Genomic DNA, 18,311 nt, shown 5'->3' on the forward strand with positions numbered 1-18,311 from the left:
TTTATGAATAAAGATTGATCTGTTGAAAGCAGTTATTTTGAGATAAATGCCAAATGTTCTCCTCCTATTAATATTTTACATTGAAGGGGTGCATACAACATATTTGCCCACCGGCAACTATAGTTGCCACACATTCAAATATGATTTTCAAGAAAGAAAAAAAAAACCTGGGGAAAATAAATGCAGAACATGTTCACATGACACTATTAACAGGATTATATGCATGAAACCATTCAGAAAAATTTGGGCACAAATGGGTTAAACAACACAATATTTATAATTAAATGATTAATTTTGTTTTTATTCATTAAACTGCATAATATCAGCATCATATATATGCATACATTATAATAGTCATTACTCTTCAAATCTCATCATAAAACCTGACAGCCACAGAAAGAAAACATTGGTATTTGTTACTTTCTTTATACAAAATACAATATCACTCAATTTAACTATTACATACCAGAACATTCAGAATAATTATCCAGTTCTATCTTATGTCCAATTATCAGACATATAAGCATACAAATAATCTGTATCATTATTAAGAAAATTAATATCGGTCTATCTCTATTATAATATCTGATGTTATCTCTATCTCCTTTTCCTATTTAGCACCAAAACTTTGGAACAATCTTCCTACCATTGTCCGGGAAGCAGACACACTCTGTCAGTTCAAATCTAGATTAAAGACACATCTCTTTGACATAGCATTCACATAATACATTATAGACTTCTATAATTCAATGTTAGGCTGCATAGATTAGGTCAGCTGGAACCGGGAACACTTCCCATAAATCCTGATGTACTCGTTACATTATAAGAAGAATGGCATCTACGCTAATTTTAGTGTCTTTGTTTATCCCGAGGTCTTCCCGCAGCCTGCCGGATCCAGGCCGTATCCAGATCTGACGAAGGCCCTTCGCCTGGACCCGATGACAACGCAGTGCTGAAGTGCCAACTTGTCTCTCCCTATGGAGGATCTCTTTACCACTCTACAGATAAAAGGTCGTCGGGAAAACTCAATTTGCGTATCTACCCCGAATTGATAAAATAAAATAAAATTCTGAATCAAAACTATAAGGAAAGACCAGTAATTTGTTTAGGCTTGGTTTGTAGGGAATTACAAACCTGCGCACATATATTGAAACGCACATAACTATAGAACCAATTCTTAATGCGCATGTGAACGCCATCAGCGTTTCTCACAGGATCGCGTTTAAAGTTTGTGTAGAGAGAATGGTGTCTTCTTGGCGGCCCCTAATTTAATAACAAATGATCGTTGCGACGGAAGCGAATCAATCAAAACTAACTTTAGCTGTAAAATAACTTTATTGAAGAACCGCTATAAAGCCAAAACATTCTCTGTTACCTTAAATTGTACGTTTATCTCTGTAAAGCTGCTTTGAAACAATCTACATTGTTAAAAGCGTTATAGAAATGAAGATGACTTGACTTGACTTGACTCTATTATTTATGCAAACATGCTAAATCTCAAGAGGTCAAATCCCAAATCCCAAAAACAACAATAAAAACTGCTCTTTTCTCACATTTCACATATTATGAGAGCATGTACAGCAAAACTGTTCTCTTCATCGAAGAACCCTGAGAATTACTGTTCATACAATCTCCAGGAAGCAAGGTAGAGGGAGAATGTTCAAGGAATGAAGGACAATGTGAGAGAAAGGGAAAATAAGAGGAGGTTGGGTATGCTTCCGAAGTTGGAGTTGGATGTTGGCTTTTCAGTGGATGTTGGCTTTTCAGTGTTGAATTCAACAAATCCAGGTGGGTTGCTGCTCATGTAAGACTTGATCCAGTCCTGGTACTGAGAAACTCGGGAGTACACACTAGGATATTCGGGTTCAGCACATCCGGAACCAAAACTCACAATGCCGGACTCAATCCACAGGGAGCCTTTCCTACTGGCCATTGGGCCTCCAGAGTCTCCCTGTATTGGCAAACATTCTGCATTTATATCTCTGACAATATACAGTGAACAACTATTACAGACATAAGTATGCAATAGTTAAGACATATTGAGACAAGTATGCAATAGTTGAGACATTTTGATAACTTAAGAACTAGTTTGACTTAAGGCAAGCTCACACAACACAAATTTTGCTTGAATTTTGCTGTCTGCAGACATATTTCCACATTATGTGACACAAAGCCAGGAACGACAAATTGTTGCTCGTTGCGGTCAGCGAGGCTTGTTCAGTATGGGCAAGTCAGTGATGTGATCTGAGCCTGTCTCCAGCTGTCACAGACGCTGCCATATTGGGGCAGTTCTGGCCTAATGGTTAGAGCAGGGGTCGGCAACCTATGGCACACGTGCCAGCACTGGCACGTTGAGTGTTAATCACTGGCACTTGAGCAAAAGTGAGAGAGATGTATGTATTTCATTATTGTACTTGCATTCAGATCTGCATTTTGAGGTAATCATTCCTCGTAGTAACACAGCTTTTTATATTAAGGTAGGAGTTAGCCTATACATATTATTAAAGTGTGAGAACTGAACTGCGCAACCCACATAGCAACATTGTTTCAGCCCAGTCCGGTCCACGTCTGGCACATGTGGAATGATGATCTGGCCCACATGCAGCGTGGAATGACGGCACTTGGGCGGACCGCTCCTATTTGCCAGATCTGGGCCACAAGCAATGCCACATGTCAGCCAAAGAGCAAATAAATAAACCAGAACTGGACCTTATCTGAGCCACAAAATCTGTGTATATTAAATATGGGGTCATATCAGCCTTAAGCCCTATTCGCCTTTTTATCCATCTTTCGCGACGAATGGAGTGTTTTGATAGTATTTTGGGTGCTGCGTCATAACGCTATACACCATACGATACAACTATACAATTTGCAGAAAGAGAAAGATGAAAACCATCAGAAGAGCAAAAACAAAAAGAATGATTAGATGGAGATGAATGACTTGTATAGCAGCATGCGGTAAGGAACAATATTCTGTTTATGATATATCATACAACTAGACTGTTGACATCATATCCAGGAGATAAGTCAATAAATTAAAGTAAAATCACAGGCATTGTGTGCGAATGTGCCACACAAAATTCAGATGTGGGTGGGTAATTTCTAAATCACACGAGATCCCCAGATAATACTATAGTGCAAATAGGGCTTTAGTACGCCTGTTAACAAGCAGAATCAAAGAAGGAAATAAGAGAACAGAAAAAGAGACGAGCAGAAACACAAGAACTACAACTGACTTCAGCCACAGTCTTAGATGAAATCAACTGAAGAGAAAAGAAGACATTAAATCTGTGAAGATCTCAGCAGAGGAGGATTAAACAACTCCACAAACAGCATAAACCAGACTGACTTTATTTCTGGCAGACTTCTACAGAAGTTTTTATTGATTAACAGGGGTTTAACTCTAATGTGTTTCAATGAAGTCACCATAACAGTGATTAGTGTTTCCATTAGTTGGGCTCTTAAAGGGATGGTTTGGAGTAAAATCAACCTAGGGTCGTGTGCACCATGACCTCGAGCCAAACACTATATTCTTACACGAATCTATATTTTTACGTAACTGACTATAAAAAGTTATGAACAGTCTTGCAGAAAATTATTAGATGACTAATTTTTAAGACTAGTCTAAGCAATTTATGAAACCGACCACAGGTGTAGTATCAAAAAGCAGTCCTAATGTACGAGTTTTTGATCCGTGGAGTAAAGACTGGGATTCATCGTGCAACTAGGTTGGCAGTGTAAAGTTGGCAGGTTAGTAGTGTTTTGTAAATTGATTTGGATTAAAAAGTGTTAAAATTAACGACTGCTATCTTACCTGACATGAACCCTTTCCTCCCTGATTTAACAATCCAGCACAAATCATATTGTTTGTGATGCTTATGTTGATCCCTCCATAAGTATTATCACAGTCACTGTTGTTCACAATTGGTATCATTACCTCCTGCAGTATATCAGGAATCTGGCCTGTGACACAGATCAGAGGACACATTTTATGGCTTATGACATTTTGAAAAAAACATTTCAAGGTAAATTGTTGAGGTTTACACAATGTAAAACCTGATAAGTTACGGTAACTCAAACCATTTGAGGGAACCAATTGCCTTAAACCATTTAAGTTTTAAAACCAGTAAGTATGAGTACTACCTAAAAAGCAAGAACGTTCTCCAAATATTCAGTGTTGGTTCTGGGAATGTAAAAAAAGTCCAGTTCTCTTACGAGGGTACTCTTGTGTTGCGTAAGTTTAGCTTACGCTACGGGAAAACTTCTTTTCTTGAGAATACTGAAGCAAAAAATTATCCTTTAATTTTTAGAATGTAAAACGCATTTGCTGCAGCAGGCAGACATAGGCGAGACAGCTCGCACGCCTATTGGCTGCTATGCGGCAACTGCTGCAACCTATCAGTGCGTCGTGGCATGACTCCAGCGCCAATGGGAAGCCTTCCCGCGCTGTCGTCATAGCCCGCCAAAACAGGGTGTAGCTTCGCCTATAAAAACCCCCTGCACAGGTTGCACAAGTGATTTCGTCTCCTTCTTCGCTGGATCTAGAGAGAGAAGCAACGCCGTCGAACAGCATCTCAGCGGGACGAGCTCGAGTCAAGGACCCGGCTGGATATTTGCCACCTTCGCTCGCCGTACCTGCTGCGCTCCCGGCGCTCATATCCTTTTCAATCTCTCCGTGTGTGTTCGCCGCTGCGACACGCACGTTTTTTCTCTAAAAGAGAAAAAGGCATTTTTCAATGCCCATCATTTCCTGCGGCTCGTGCCGAGCCGTTCTCAGCGACGGGGACCGCCACGAGCTGTGCGCTTCCTGTCTGGGAAAGGACCACGCGGATCTCGCGCTCGCCGAGGGCGGCTGCCGTGAGTGCGAATCTCTGCCTCTCTCGACCCTGCGGGCTCGACAGGCTTTGTTCGCCATCAAACCCACTATTTCTATGCCTTCTGCTGGGCCGCGCCGTAAAAAGCGCCGCTCACAAATGCCACCAGAAGTCTCTGTGAAAGAGCACTCGCCGGCGGCGTCCCCGCGAGCCTCTTTCTCTGAGTCTCCCGTCTCTTTTCTCGACGGCCAACGCCCCGCTGTCGCGGCGCCCGACGAGATGGAGCGGGACATCGCGGAGGACGACAGCTGTTCGATTCTGGCGTCCGAGAGTGAGGGCTGGGCAGGCTCCATCCCTGACCCCGCCCCGTCGACGCAGGAATCCAGCGTGAGGGCTTCTGTCGACGCTGAGCTTCTCCGTCTTATCACTAAGGCCGTAGAAGACCTCGGCCTCGAGTGGTCAATGCCCAAGGAGCCCACGCCTAACAGGTTGGATGGCTGCTTTCTGCCTGGACGCTGCTCTGCACCTGTTTCGAGGCCCGCTCCCTTCCTCCCCGAGCTGCACGATGAGCTCTCCAAGTCATGGGGAGCTCCGTACTCAGCCAGACTAAAATCCTCTGTCTCTTCGACGCTCTCCGCGGTTGACGGCGCGAAAGACAGGGGATATCTTTATGTTCCTCCCGTCGAGGAAGCGGTAGCGACTCACTTGTGCCCGCCCTCTGCGGGATGGCGGTCCAAGCTGAGCCTCCTCACTAAAGCTTCCCGAACGACTTCGACGCTGATCGGTCGCGCCTACGCCGCCGCCGGTCAAGCTGCCTCCGCTCTGCATACCATGGCCGTTTTGCAGATTCACCAGGCCAACCTTCTCCGGTCACTGGACGAGGCTGGCCCATCTGCGGAGAGCGTGACGGACTTGAGGAGCGCAACAGATTTAGCTCTCAGAGCTACCAAGACCGCTGCTCAAACTATCGGCCGCAATATGGCCGCTCTCACCGTCACTGAGCGCCACCTGTGGCTAACGCTGTCCGACATGTCTGAGTCTGACCGCGCCACTTTCCTCGACGCCCCCGTGTCACCAACGGGTTTGTTCGGTCCCTCGGTGAAGGGCTTCACGGAGCGATTTACAGAGGTGCAGCAAACGGCGCGGCGTTTTCTGCCGCGGCGTTCTAGTTCCGCAGCAGGCCGCGCTAGGAAGCAGCCGCCTGCTCGGAAAACAGCACCCCCACCGCCTCCTCCGCCCACCTCACAACGCCAGGATCGGGATGCACGTCAGCATTCGCGCTCCACCAGCCACCGCAGACCGCCTCCTGCCCGGGGACCCAGGCACAAGCTTGCGCCGAGCATTGAGCCTCCAAAGTCTTCCTAGCCACTCTAGGAAAATGCCGATGGTCAAATCCCGCTGCGGCCGGACCGCCATCGAAGTATGCACGAACCGCTCTCTCAGTTCCCTCAGCAGAGGCGACTCGAAGGGTGTATCCAGCAGCCAACGAGTCAGTTCCACAACTCGCTCGCCTGCACACAAACGCCGTTCTTACGGCGACCCACGTATCTCGCAAAAAGAGCATTATTTTGGGTCATATTCCGGCTCAGGCCGAAGGTGTCTTAAATGTAGGACAGGTGCCCACTGCCCAGTGCCCACCCCTACACGAAAACACTACCCTCACTGTGTGTCACACTCATTCAAGGTCGAAAACAATAAAGCTGGCTCAAGCCGCCCGACCGCTAAGTGTAAGAATTGTGCCCACTCCCCAGTGTTCACTCTTACACACAAGCACTACCCATGCAGTGTCCCACACCACCACAGGGTCCATATCAGTCAAACCGGCTCACGCCGTTCATATTCTGAGTGTAGGAAATGTGCCACTTGAACACTTGAACAAAGCGCTGGTGAAGCGCTCGTTCAAAATGATTACAACCAGACAAATCCTCGCTCGAATTCGACCCGGGGACTGGTTTATATCAGTGGATCTGAAGGATGCTTATTTTCAGATCCAAATAGCAGCCCGTCACAGGCCCTTCTTGAGGTTCGCCTTCGAGGGCCAGGCTTATCAGTACACCGTTCTTCCCTTCGGCCTGTCTTTGGCACCTCGTACATTTACGAAGTGCATGGACACGGCCCTCGCGCCCCTCAGACGAAGGGGCGTGAAAGTCCTGAACTATCTGGACGACTGGCTAATTATAGCACAGTCAAAAGAAGAATTGGTGTTACACAGAACACTACTGCTGACCCATCTCGAGCAGTTGGGTCTCAGAGTCAACTGGGCCAAAAGCATTCTACTCCCCAGCCAGAAAATTTCCTTTCTGGGGATAGAACTGGACTCCAGCTGTATGGTGGCGCGCCTGACGCGAGAACGCGCGGCAGTGATACAGCGCCTGGCAGCGACATTCACCGTGGGGAAATATCTCCCCCTCAGAGTGTTCCAGAGCATGATGGGTCTCATGGCCTCAGCCTCGTTGGTACTACAGCTGGGTTTGATGAATATGCGCCCTTTTCAACTATGGTTGAGACGGCGAGTACCAGCGCGAGCATGGACCTCAGGTCTGCTCCGTCTCACGGTGAATCAGACATGCGTTTCCACCCTGAAACCGTGGACGAGACCCGGCTGGTACCAGTCAGGCGTGAACCTGGGCATCGCTTCACGAATCAAAGTGGTCTCGACAGATGCGTCCAACACGATTTGGGGCGCCCTATACGAAGGGAGACCTTCTATGGGCCTGTGGTCAAACGCAGAGAAGCGTCTCCACATAAACTGTCTATGCTCGATACTTCTCATAGCCCCGCTATGGGAGAATCAAGTCTGGTTCCCAGAACTGATAGAACTAGAGAGCACGGCTCCATGGCCGATTCCGCTGAGGAAAGACCTGTTGTCTCAGGCCCAGGGAGCGATTTGGCACCCATACCCCGAGCTGTGGGCTCTGCATGTGTGGACGATCAACTACCACCACTGCGCCTCCCAGAGGGAGTGCTGAACACGATCACAGAGGCAAGAGCTCCGTCTACTAGACGGCTTTACAACTCTAAATGGTCAGTGTTTGCTGAGTGGTGCTCAGCTCATGATTTAAACCCGCTAAAAGGTGAGGTAACGGTGGTTCTTTCTTTCCTACAAGAGCTGTTGGACAGCGGGAGAACCCCTTCCACGCTCAAAGTGTACGTGGCGGCCATATCAGCGTTCACAAACCCTGCAAATGGCCAGTCGCTAGGGAAGAACGACCTCATAATTCGTTTCCTCAGGGGTGCTAGGAGGATGAATCCTCCTCGGCCACCCTCGGTTCCGGTTTGGGACCTTTCCACGGTCCTCGAAGGCCATGAAGGTTGAACCGTTTGAACCACTGCACACGGTAGAGTTAAAATACCTATCGTTTAAAACTGCTTTTCTGCTGGCGCTAGCCTCAGTAAAACGGGTGGGCGACCTGCACGCGCTTTCAGTAAGCGCTACGTGCTTGGAATTTGGGCCTAATGACTCTAAGGTCATCCTCAAACCAAGACACGGTTATGTCCCTAAAGTGCTTACGACTCCCTTCAGAGTGCAAGTTATCTCCCTCTCGGCCCTCCCTATGTCTAATAGTGAGGCAGGGGTTAACCTTCTCTGCCCGGTGAGGGCATTAAGGATTTATGTAGAGCGCTCCGCCGCTTTCAGGCAATCGGAGCAGCTTTTCGTTTCGTTCGGTGGCCGCATTAAAGGGCTAGCCATCTCGAAACAGACCCTGTCCAGATGGATAGTGGACGCTATCGCGTCAGCTTATGCATCCAAGGGTCTAAACTGCCCTTTGGGGGTGAGGGCCCACTCGACTAGAGGCATGGGTTTCTATCCATGACATTAGTATGGCAGCAGGCTGGGCCTCGCTGTCTACATTTGTAAGGTTTTATAACCTGGAAGTACCCGCATTACAGGCCAGACTGCTCTCAGTCTGATAATGCTATATTAACGTTGTCTACCCAACTCGGTTTGACTAGACTGTTGATATACTGCAAGTCCTGTGGCCTACGCAGTTCAAGGTGGTCATACTGCCTTAACTGTATAGATATATGCTAATGCACCTATCTCATAACACCGAGTCGTCTCGCCCTGTTATGCCGCTGTGATTGCTTCACTTTACATGAGCCCCGGGCACTGCCCTTGGGACATAAGTGTTTGAAATTCAGCACGCACGGCGCTTTACATAGGGTTCCCGTAGCGTAAGCTAAACTTACGCAACACGAGAGTACTCTCGTAAGAGAACGACACTCGGTTACTAACGTAACCTCGGTTCTCTCTAGAGAGGGAAAGAGTGTTGCGTAGCCTGCCGTGCTTGTGCTGCACTTTGGTTTCGCTTCTAGTCGACTGAAATCACTTGTGCAACCTGTGCAGTGGGGTTTTATAGGCGAAGCCACACCCTGTTTTGGCGGGCTATGACGACAGCGCGGGAAGGCTTCCCATTGGCGCTGGAGTCATGCCATGACGCACTGATAGGTTGCAGCAGTTGCCGCAGAGCAGCCAATAGGCGCGCGAGCTGTCTCTTAATTTTTACATTCTAAAAATTAAAGGATAATTTTTTGCTTCAGTATTCTCGAGAAAAGTTTTCCCGTAGCGTAAGCTAAACTTACGCAACACTCGTTCCCTCTCTAGAGAGAACCGAGGTTACGTCAGTAACCGAGTGTCGTTTTCTTGACGTTAGAGGAACGTGTTTTCATAGGTATGATGTTCCTCAAACGTTCTTTCAAATTAATTTTGATGAACAATTCCACATTCTAGGAACGTTGATTCCTAACATTCCAAGAACATACAAATGCCCAGTTTCCTGAATGTTAAAAGAATGTTATTTAAAAGTTAGTGTGATGTTCCTGAAACATTCTTTCAATCATCTTTCAAAAGAGTAATAAGAACACAAACTACAACTTTCTTCAGCCTCTAGATGAACTGAAGATAAGACGTCAACTCTCTCAAGATCTGATTAAACATTACCAGCTTCACTTATTACTAACCAAACCTGCACGTCTACTGCAGTTCTTATTGAGAATTAACTGAAGTTAAAATGTTGATGAATGATTGAAAATGTTTCGTTTAGGGTCACTATTATGGCGACAGAAATAAAGTCATTCTGGTTAGTAATAAGTGAAGCTGGTAATGTTTAATCAGATCTTGAGAGAGTTAATATATTTTATCTTCAGTTCAGTTGGCTGAATAAAGTTGTAGCTTTTGTTCTTATTTCTCATTCTTTCAGTGCTTGTTCACAGCAGGTGTTTGAATGATTGAAAGAATGTTTCAGGAACAACATACAAACCTTTAAATAACATTCAGGAAACTGGACATTTTTATGTTCTTGGAATGTTACTTATCAACGTTCCTAAAATATTTAATTGTTAATCAAAATTAAGTTGAAAGAACGTTTGAGGAACATCTCGTTCCTCTAACTTCAAGAAAACTGGACATTTTTTACGTTCCCAGAGCCAACACTGAATATTTGGAGAACGTTCTTATAACAAAAATCAGTTAGCTGGGCTGTAAGCTCATATACATTACTCAAATGAAAGATTTTAAGGTTATTCCACTCATTCAGTTTGAATTCAGGTAACAAATCTTATTAAGTCTTAACAACTTTATAACTATTTGAATGGTTTGAGGAAACCGACTGCCTTAAATGGTTTAAGTTCATCAAACACAAAGTACACTGTTAAACCTTGCTGTAAAAAAAGGCCAAATTCTGACAGTATCATACCATTTTCCATTAAACCAGTAATATACCATCGAAAGCAATGCATTATATTTGTTGTTTTCAAAAAATAGCCTACAGGAATATACTGTGAATTAACAGCGCTCAAAGTCGACACTCAGAGGCTGTTTTTCAAATCACACCCTATACCCTCATTCACTATTCCCTACATTAGTTCTCTAATGTAGTCTACTTGAATGAAAAGAAGTGAGTGAATTGAGACACTGATGAACACTCGATAAGCAGAATCACTGAAGGACAGAGAAACAAGAAGAGAAAAAAGAGAAACACAAGGACTACAACTGAGTTCCAGCCACACTGAGTGTGAAAACAGTTTACAAACCAGTTTAACATTATTTATTTCATACATGTACAAAAGTTCTTGTTAAGAATTAACATATATTTAGTTGTTGATGTTTTATTGAATATAATAAAGTTTGTAGTCACCATGATAGAGAACAGTATTTGCTTTAGTTGGTCTCTTTACTCTTGACTTTTTACCATTTGCCTTTCTCTGGCTGCTGTAACTGAGAGTTTATAAAACACGTGTTGTGGCAAGAAAAAGTGTCTTGTAACTAATTACTGTAGTTTCCCAGTGGTGATATTGTAACACATTTGTTCTGGCCCCCTTCCTGTTCGCAGGAGTGACGAGATACTTAGTAGATTGTCCTCACTCAATGGATGGTTGTCTTAGTGGTGTCTCCTCCCTTTACCTCTCTACAGATAAAGCGTTGTCGGGATAATTCCGGCTCGCGTGGCTACGGGGAAGCGATAAAAATTCTGTATTATTAAGTTCTTTCTGTGCAAACTTCAAAAACGCGAACCCGTGTGAACGACGATGGCGTGCACATGCACATTACGAGTTCAGTCTATAGGTATGCGCGTTTGAATATATGTGCGCAGGCGTGTAGTCCTTCCCTACAAACCAACCCTCAACAAACTACTGGTGTCGTATTAGCAGACCCTAAGTTAATAACTAATGATCGTTGCAACGGAAGTGAATCAATCAAAACTTACTTTAGCTGGACAATAACTTTATTCTAGAGCTGCTGTAAAGCCAAAACAATCTCTGTTACTTTAATTTCCTATTATCAATGTAAAGCCGCTTTTGAACAATCTACATTGTTAAAATTGCTTTATAAATGAAGATTACTTGACTTGACTTGACAGGATTAAACTCTGAATGAGATTAGTGAAAGAACAAGCTATATGGTGATTTTGTCATCATATTCAATCTAAGTGTTGCTTGCAAAAACACAGTTCAAGCAGCAAGAGAAAAACTAATGTTGAAAAGTCAAGGGTCAGCATCCCAACTAAAGCAAACATGGATCTCCATCATGGTTACTTCAAACCAAACATTTTCAATTAAGTAACATACTGTAGATTACAGTAAAGAACTGTAAAATTAACATTAAATTACTGGCAACAGTGTTGCCAGTATTTTACTGTAAAAAAGCCTGGTAAGGTCTAACAGTGTAATAAAGTTGAATAAGCAAAAACTAACATTAGTAAAAAGCAATGATGACAGACCAGGATTGTTTGTATTCGGTTAATTGCCTTGCTTGCTCACTCACCTTCAGACTGTAGCCTGCCCCATCCAGTGACCCAGCTCTCTGTGCCTGCAGAAAATACACTACCAGCCGCCGCCAGACAGACAGGCTTAATGTAATCAGAGAAAGTCACAGAAGAGGAGAGCTGGACCAGTGCTATGTCATTGTCAGCAGTTGAATAGACAAAGTTAGGATGGCTGATGATTCGACTCGCTGTCCTGGATATCTCATTAGGGTTTGAGCCAGATTGTCTCAGACGGCCAAAGTACATCACAATGTCAGATGCATTAAGCCTGTAAATAGAGAAGGTCTGCTTTAATATTATCAAACTGCAAATGTATCTTAATTGTTAAACTTCATACCCTTCGAAGCAGTGAGCTGCAGATAAAACCCAGTCTTTGGTGATCAGTGCCCCACCACAGTTATGGCCAAAGTCGATGACATGAATGCTGACTTGCCACGGCCAAGCCCCTGCCGTCGCATTCTCCCCTCCAACAATCCTGCTGTTGAGGGGGGCTCGACCACATACTGTAGAGAAAGAGGAAGATATGAGATTCCCTTGTTAAAATGCCTCACAGACATAGAAGACACATTCTGTGTGGAACAAGAGTTCTTATGTTTATTATGACAACTTACCATCTAACTGGCCGAGGGAACCTGTGTGTTTAGACAAAGACAAAGTAAGTAGACAATCATGTGGGCAGAGCTGATAAACTGGGCTGCGTTTCCCGAAACCTTCTTAACGCTACATCGTTCTTAAGTTACACCTTAAGCTGTACCTTATCGATAATACGTGTTTCCCGAAACGTTCTTAGTTAAGTATACCTTCTGTAAGTCATGCGTTCGGAAGGTTAGTCTGGACCACTCTTAGCTTTACCTTATCACTGTGGCAGGTCTACACGAATATAACTCTGTTTTAGTACACCCAGACACTGTTCAATTAGGCTAATTCATGTGTTTTCATGCAAAGAATAAATTGTCATTACACTGATTTTTGTTAGATTTTTAATTATATTATTATATATATTATTAGGGGCCAAGCCCCGAAGGGGCTGAGGCACCTATTGTATCTGTTAGTTTTCTTATTATTATTATTAGGGGCCAAGCCCCGAAGGGGCTGAGGCACCTATGTAGCTGTTAGTTTTCTTATTATTATTATTCCGCAAATGGGAGTCTATGGCAGCCCTATGAACCGTACATAGGAAAATGATGAAATTTGGCACACTTGTAGTGATGGCCATGAATAGTAAAAGTAGCAATTTTTGAGTCTCTAGGACCAACTCTATAGCGCCACCAGCAGTTCAAAAATTCAACATTGAAATGGTTATAACTTTTGAACCCTTTGATCTAGAAAAATGAAACTTTGTACACTTGATTCCTCTCATCATGCTGATCAGAACCAATATCTTACATTAAGACTCCGCCCATTACAGTAGTGACCATTTTGAAAAGTACAGTATGCAGTTTTTTTGCTACTCCTCCTTCAAAATTGGTCTAATTTTGTCCAAACATGTGCTCAAATGATCTTCGGACTGAGCCGCATAAAAGTACTGTCCCCGATTTTTTTGCTATACGAAAAAAAAAAAAGTTATGATGTCGCAAACTTAATGAGGTCGACCCAAAATTGGTTCAGAAGCTATAGTTCGGCCAAATTTTGATCAATCGAAACGAAAATTGGTACGCTTCATCGGAAGCATTATCTGAGGTTCCATGCCAAAGTTGGGAACAGCGCCACCTATGGGTCATGAGATATGGAAAATGCATATTTTGGCCAATAACTTGTAAACGGTTTGTCAGAAAATTATAAACTTGGTGTCTATCGATTCCTTGGGTCATGACGAATCCGTGGATATCGATTCTGTCATGATGGGATGTACCACGTGTCCGCCATTTTGAATTCTGACATAATTTGCAATATCTTTTAAACTATTTGAAATTTCTTCACCAAATTTGGTATGGATCGTCATTAGCATGGCCCGAAGGTACATGAGAAGTCTGATCACAGTGCCACCTAGTGTTCCAGAGATATCATTGTTTTTTGAAAAAACGCTTATAACTTTTGCCAACATTGCTTAAAATTTGATTTCTTTATGTCAATATATTCCTTGGCTTATGCCGATTTCAACGATATCTCATATGTTATTTTTCAACAATGTGACTGGCCGCAATATTGGAGCGAATGTAAAACAGTTTTTTCGCTACTCCTCCTTCAAAATTGGTCTAATTTTGTCCAAACATGTACTCAAATGATCTTCGGACTGAGCCGCATAAAAGTACTGTCCCCGATTTTTTTGCTATACTGGAAAAAAAAAAGTTATGATGTCGCAAACTTAATGAGGTCGACCCATAATTGGTTCAGAGGCTGTAACTTGTGAACAGTTTGTCACAAAATCATAAAATTGGTGTCTATCGATTCCTTGCGTCATGTCGAATCCGAGGATATCTTTTTTTGCCAGGATTGGATGTACCACGTCATAAGTTACATTAGCATTAAGCTAGCTTAGCATGCTAATCTGGTTAACTTGCTTTTGTGTGCTCATTCTTACACTGAAACCTCTCCTCTGCAGCTTTGTAAAACATGTCCTCTGGGTGGCGCAATCTGTTCAACCATGCGTCATGAATCCCGAACCATTATGGTCGTGGGTTCGAGACCAGTTTGGGGCGACTTTTAAATTGTCATTTGAGCTCCTTTATTATCTGGGTAAGAGCTGTACTAATGTTTCTTACACTGGGATTAGGTTAGATCAAATTTAACAAGGTCGACCCAAAATTGGTTCAGAGGCTGTAACTTGTGAACAGTTTGTCACAAAATCATAAAATTGGTGTCTTTCGATTCCTTGCATCATGTCAAATCCGAGGATATCTTTTTTGCCAGGATTGGATGTACCACGTCATAAGCTACATTAGCATTAAGATAGCTTAGCATGCTAATCTGGTTAACTTGCTTTTGTGTGCTGATTCTTACACTGAAGCTCTCCTCTGCAGTTTGTGATTGTACGTCCTCTGAGTGGCGCAATCTGCTAAACCATGTATCTAGAATCCTGAACCATTCTGGTCGTGGTTTCGAGTCCCATGTGGGTTCACTTTAAAGTTGTCATTTAAATTCATTCCGCTCTGCACTGCTGTTGGTGCTTAAATGCTCGCTGTGATTCTTTTACATTTATATTTAATTTCTGCTGTTTTTGTTCTTGCGGCTCTGCACTGCTGTTGGTGCTTAAATGCTTGCTGCGCTGCTGTGCTTGATGTACATTTACATGTATATTCAATTTCTGCTCTTTTTGTTCTTCTGGCTCCGCACTGCTGTTGGTGCGTAAATGCTTGCTGTGCTGCTGTAATTGATGTGCTTACAGAACTTGCTGTGCTTGATGTACATTAAATTTCTAATATTTTGCTCTTCTGGCTCCGCATTGCGCTACAGCAGCTTTTGCTTGCTGTGCCTTGCAGGGCTTGGCCCCGTATTGCTGCTTGCAGCTATATTATTATTAATTTAATTAAAGAGCGCTTTTAAAGCCCAGTGAAAGCATAGGCTACTGTCAGTTAAGTCCAAGGCCTATTCGGATGGATCAATGGAACAGTAACCCCAAAGTCTAGCTATATTTAGACAACTTATACAATTTGTATTTATTTAGAGTGAATGAATATAAAATAATTGTGCGCCTGTCTTTGTGTGCATTTTTCAAACAATGTGTGAGTAGTTTGCTCAAGTATTTTACAACATATTACAAGAATTACAATGCACGTACAGTATTTTAGAGATTATTACGAGTATTTTGCTTCATAAAAGTTTGGACACTATTCAGTCTTTATTATTATCATTATTTTCCACATTTTAGAATAGGCCTAATATTTAAAGTCATCAAATGTATACAGTGCTATGCATAAGTTTAGACACCCATGCTAAAGTTGACTAAAAAGAGGAATAAAAAATCGTCTTTTGGAAATTGAACTTAATGCCTTTATTTAAAAAATTAGGAAAAATCCAACCTTTAAGGACACCAATTTTCTTTGTGAATGAATAATGTATCGTAAATAAATAAATGTTCTTCCTTAAAATACAGGGTGCATAAGTTTGGACACCCCTATGTTAAATTCCCATAGAGGCAGGCAGATTTTAATTTTTAAGTATTTTTTTTTTTATTTTTTTTTTTAGGATACTATGCATCCTGATAAAGTTCCCTTGGCCTTTGGAATTAAAATTGCCCCACATCATCACATAGCCTTCACCATACCTAGAGATTGGCATGGGGTACTTTCCATAAGATCATCTCTCAATGCAAATCAAACTAGCTATTAGGCTAACTGAAATAAAACCATGCCAATCTTTAGGTATGGTGAAGGGTGTGTGATGATGTGCGGCTATTTTAATTCCAAAGGCCAAGGGAACTTTATCAGGATGCATAGTATCCTGGATCCATGAAGTAACTGGCCTTTAAAAATAAAAATCTGCCTGCCTCTATGGGAATTTAACATAGGGGTGTCCAAACTTATGCACCCTGTATTTTAAGGAAGAACATTTATTTATTTACGATACATTATTCATTCACAAAGAAAATTGGTGTCCTTAAAGGTTGGATTTTTCCTAATTTTTTAAATTAAGGCATTAAGTTCAGTTTCCAAAAGATGATTTTTTATTCCTCTTTTTAGTCAACTTTAGTATGGGTGTCTTAACTTATGCATATGTTTATCTACAGAACTAATTTCAAGCATTTAACCATAACTCTTCAGATCCAAAGGTTTTTACAATCATGAGAAACATAAATTGTCAAGTGTGTTTACAAAGGTTATCAGGAATTAAATTGCTTGTCAGTTTTTAAACAATAGAAAAATCATAAAATTTACATATAATTTTGTCATGTTATAGACTTTTTTGTAAGATCTTACCTGCTATGTAGAGAAGTATGATACCGGCAACACTCAAAGCTGTGTTAAACTTCATACTTCTGTGATCTGATTGCTTTGTAATGGAATGTAAAGCAAGTACCACTGCATTTATAAAGAGTTATCTGCCCCACCCCACTGCTGCGTTCATCTCTGACTCATATTAATTCAGGAAAAAAGCTTATTTTAAGCTTCTATAGGCTTCTTTAGAGGACGTGTGTGGAACGTGTTCCCACCACTTTTTGCTAAAGTCGATTTCGTCCCAACCCATTTTTGAAAGCCATTGAAAAAAATAGCTTGGAGAAATCATGTACAACACTATCTCCAATTCATTAGTCTTCATAATTTAATTCATACATGTATCACGATATTCATACATACACACATACACTTTATCATGTGTGATCAAAGTTCAAAGTAATGAAGTTACTACGTTTTCTGGGACCTGGTATAAATCAAATACAGCGGTCAATGTTTTTTCTTGCTAACTCTGTTCATGTGTTTTTGTATTCACTGCTATGAAATGACTGTGAATATAGATTTGGTATGGACTGTGTTTTTTTTTTTTTTTTTTGCAATATATTTTTTGAAGATTTGTCATAAATAGCAACATCTGCTTAATGATTGAGGATGTAAAACTGTTTAAAATTCACCTGTGTACACGTAATTAGGACACTGTGATAAAAGAAAACGGACTAAGGCTTTGTCCACACTAATAAGTTTTTAGTTTGAAAACGCATCTTTTTCTCTCCATTTTGGCCTTTTGTCTACACTGAGACAGAGTTTTTAAAAGAATGTTTTTTGAAAACTTTCTCCAAAGTGGATACATTTGTATTTAAAAACGAAGAAGTATTTAAAAATGATGACACAAGTGTAAAACCAGTTTGACCAGTACACACCAGTTTGACATTATTTCTTTTTATGTACAAAGGTTCTTGTAGAGAATGCACAGAGGTTTAGATGCTGATTGATAGATTGATCAGGAAGTTGATCAGGTGTTGTGACAATATGTTCATTATGGACTCGTCTGATCCACTGATCTCATCCAGTGTATAATATTTGATTATAAGCGTGTTGTTGTGGTTTCAGTCTTTTTGGGAAATCACTTCTCAGAGATCTTTGATAACAGAAATATTAGACTTTATTTCACAAACAAAGCCGAACGCCTCCTACAGAAAGGCCCTCCAGCTCAGTGGCCAGCTTCTCACATATATACCTACATCCTTTCCAAAAATGGTAATACATTCTTTAGATATTTTGAGAAATATTTTGCACCATGTGACTTTACTGAAATAGAATTCTCTGTTGCATCAACATTCTGGCCGTTTATGTTTCCACTAGTCAAACCCAAAGACACACACAGAAAGGAAATAATAGTG

At 42.1% G+C, this 18,311-nt stretch overlaps 1 protein-coding gene across 1 annotated transcript; it reads right to left on the reverse strand.

Annotated features, from left to right (window-relative positions):
• Positions 1–847: 847 nt before the first annotated feature.
• Positions 848–17,011, reverse strand: LOC307157290 (trypsin-1-like). The gene is made up of 6 exons (XM_079869172.1): positions 16,936–17,011; positions 12,691–12,711; positions 12,417–12,582; positions 12,079–12,347; positions 3,815–3,963; positions 848–1,951 (listed from the first exon to the last, which is right to left on the reverse strand). Exons 1-6 carry the CDS (start codon positions 16,988–16,990, stop codon positions 1,661–1,663), a joined length of 951 nt encoding a protein of 316 aa, XP_079725298.1. The 5' UTR covers positions 16,991–17,011; the 3' UTR covers positions 848–1,660.
• Positions 17,012–18,311: the final 1,300 nt, after the last annotated feature.

The sequence above is a fragment of the Squalius cephalus genome (genome assembly GCF_949319135.1).
Source record: "Squalius cephalus genome assembly, chromosome: 1".
Classification (NCBI taxonomy): Eukaryota; Metazoa; Chordata; class Actinopteri; order Cypriniformes; family Leuciscidae; genus Squalius; species Squalius cephalus.

Coding starts and splice junctions, on each gene's coding strand:
- LOC307157290 (XM_079869172.1), bottom strand. CDS start 16,990: ATGAAGTTTAACACAGCTTTGAGTGTTGCCGGTATCATACTTCTCTAC. Junction 12,583..12,690: donor TTCCCTCGGCCAGTTAGATG/GTAAGTTGTCAT, acceptor CTTTCTCTACAG/TATGTGGTCGAGCCCCCCTC. Junction 3,964..12,078: donor GGGCAGGCTACAGTCTGAAG/GTGAGTGAGCAA, acceptor TCTGTGTCACAG/GCCAGATTCCTGATATACTG.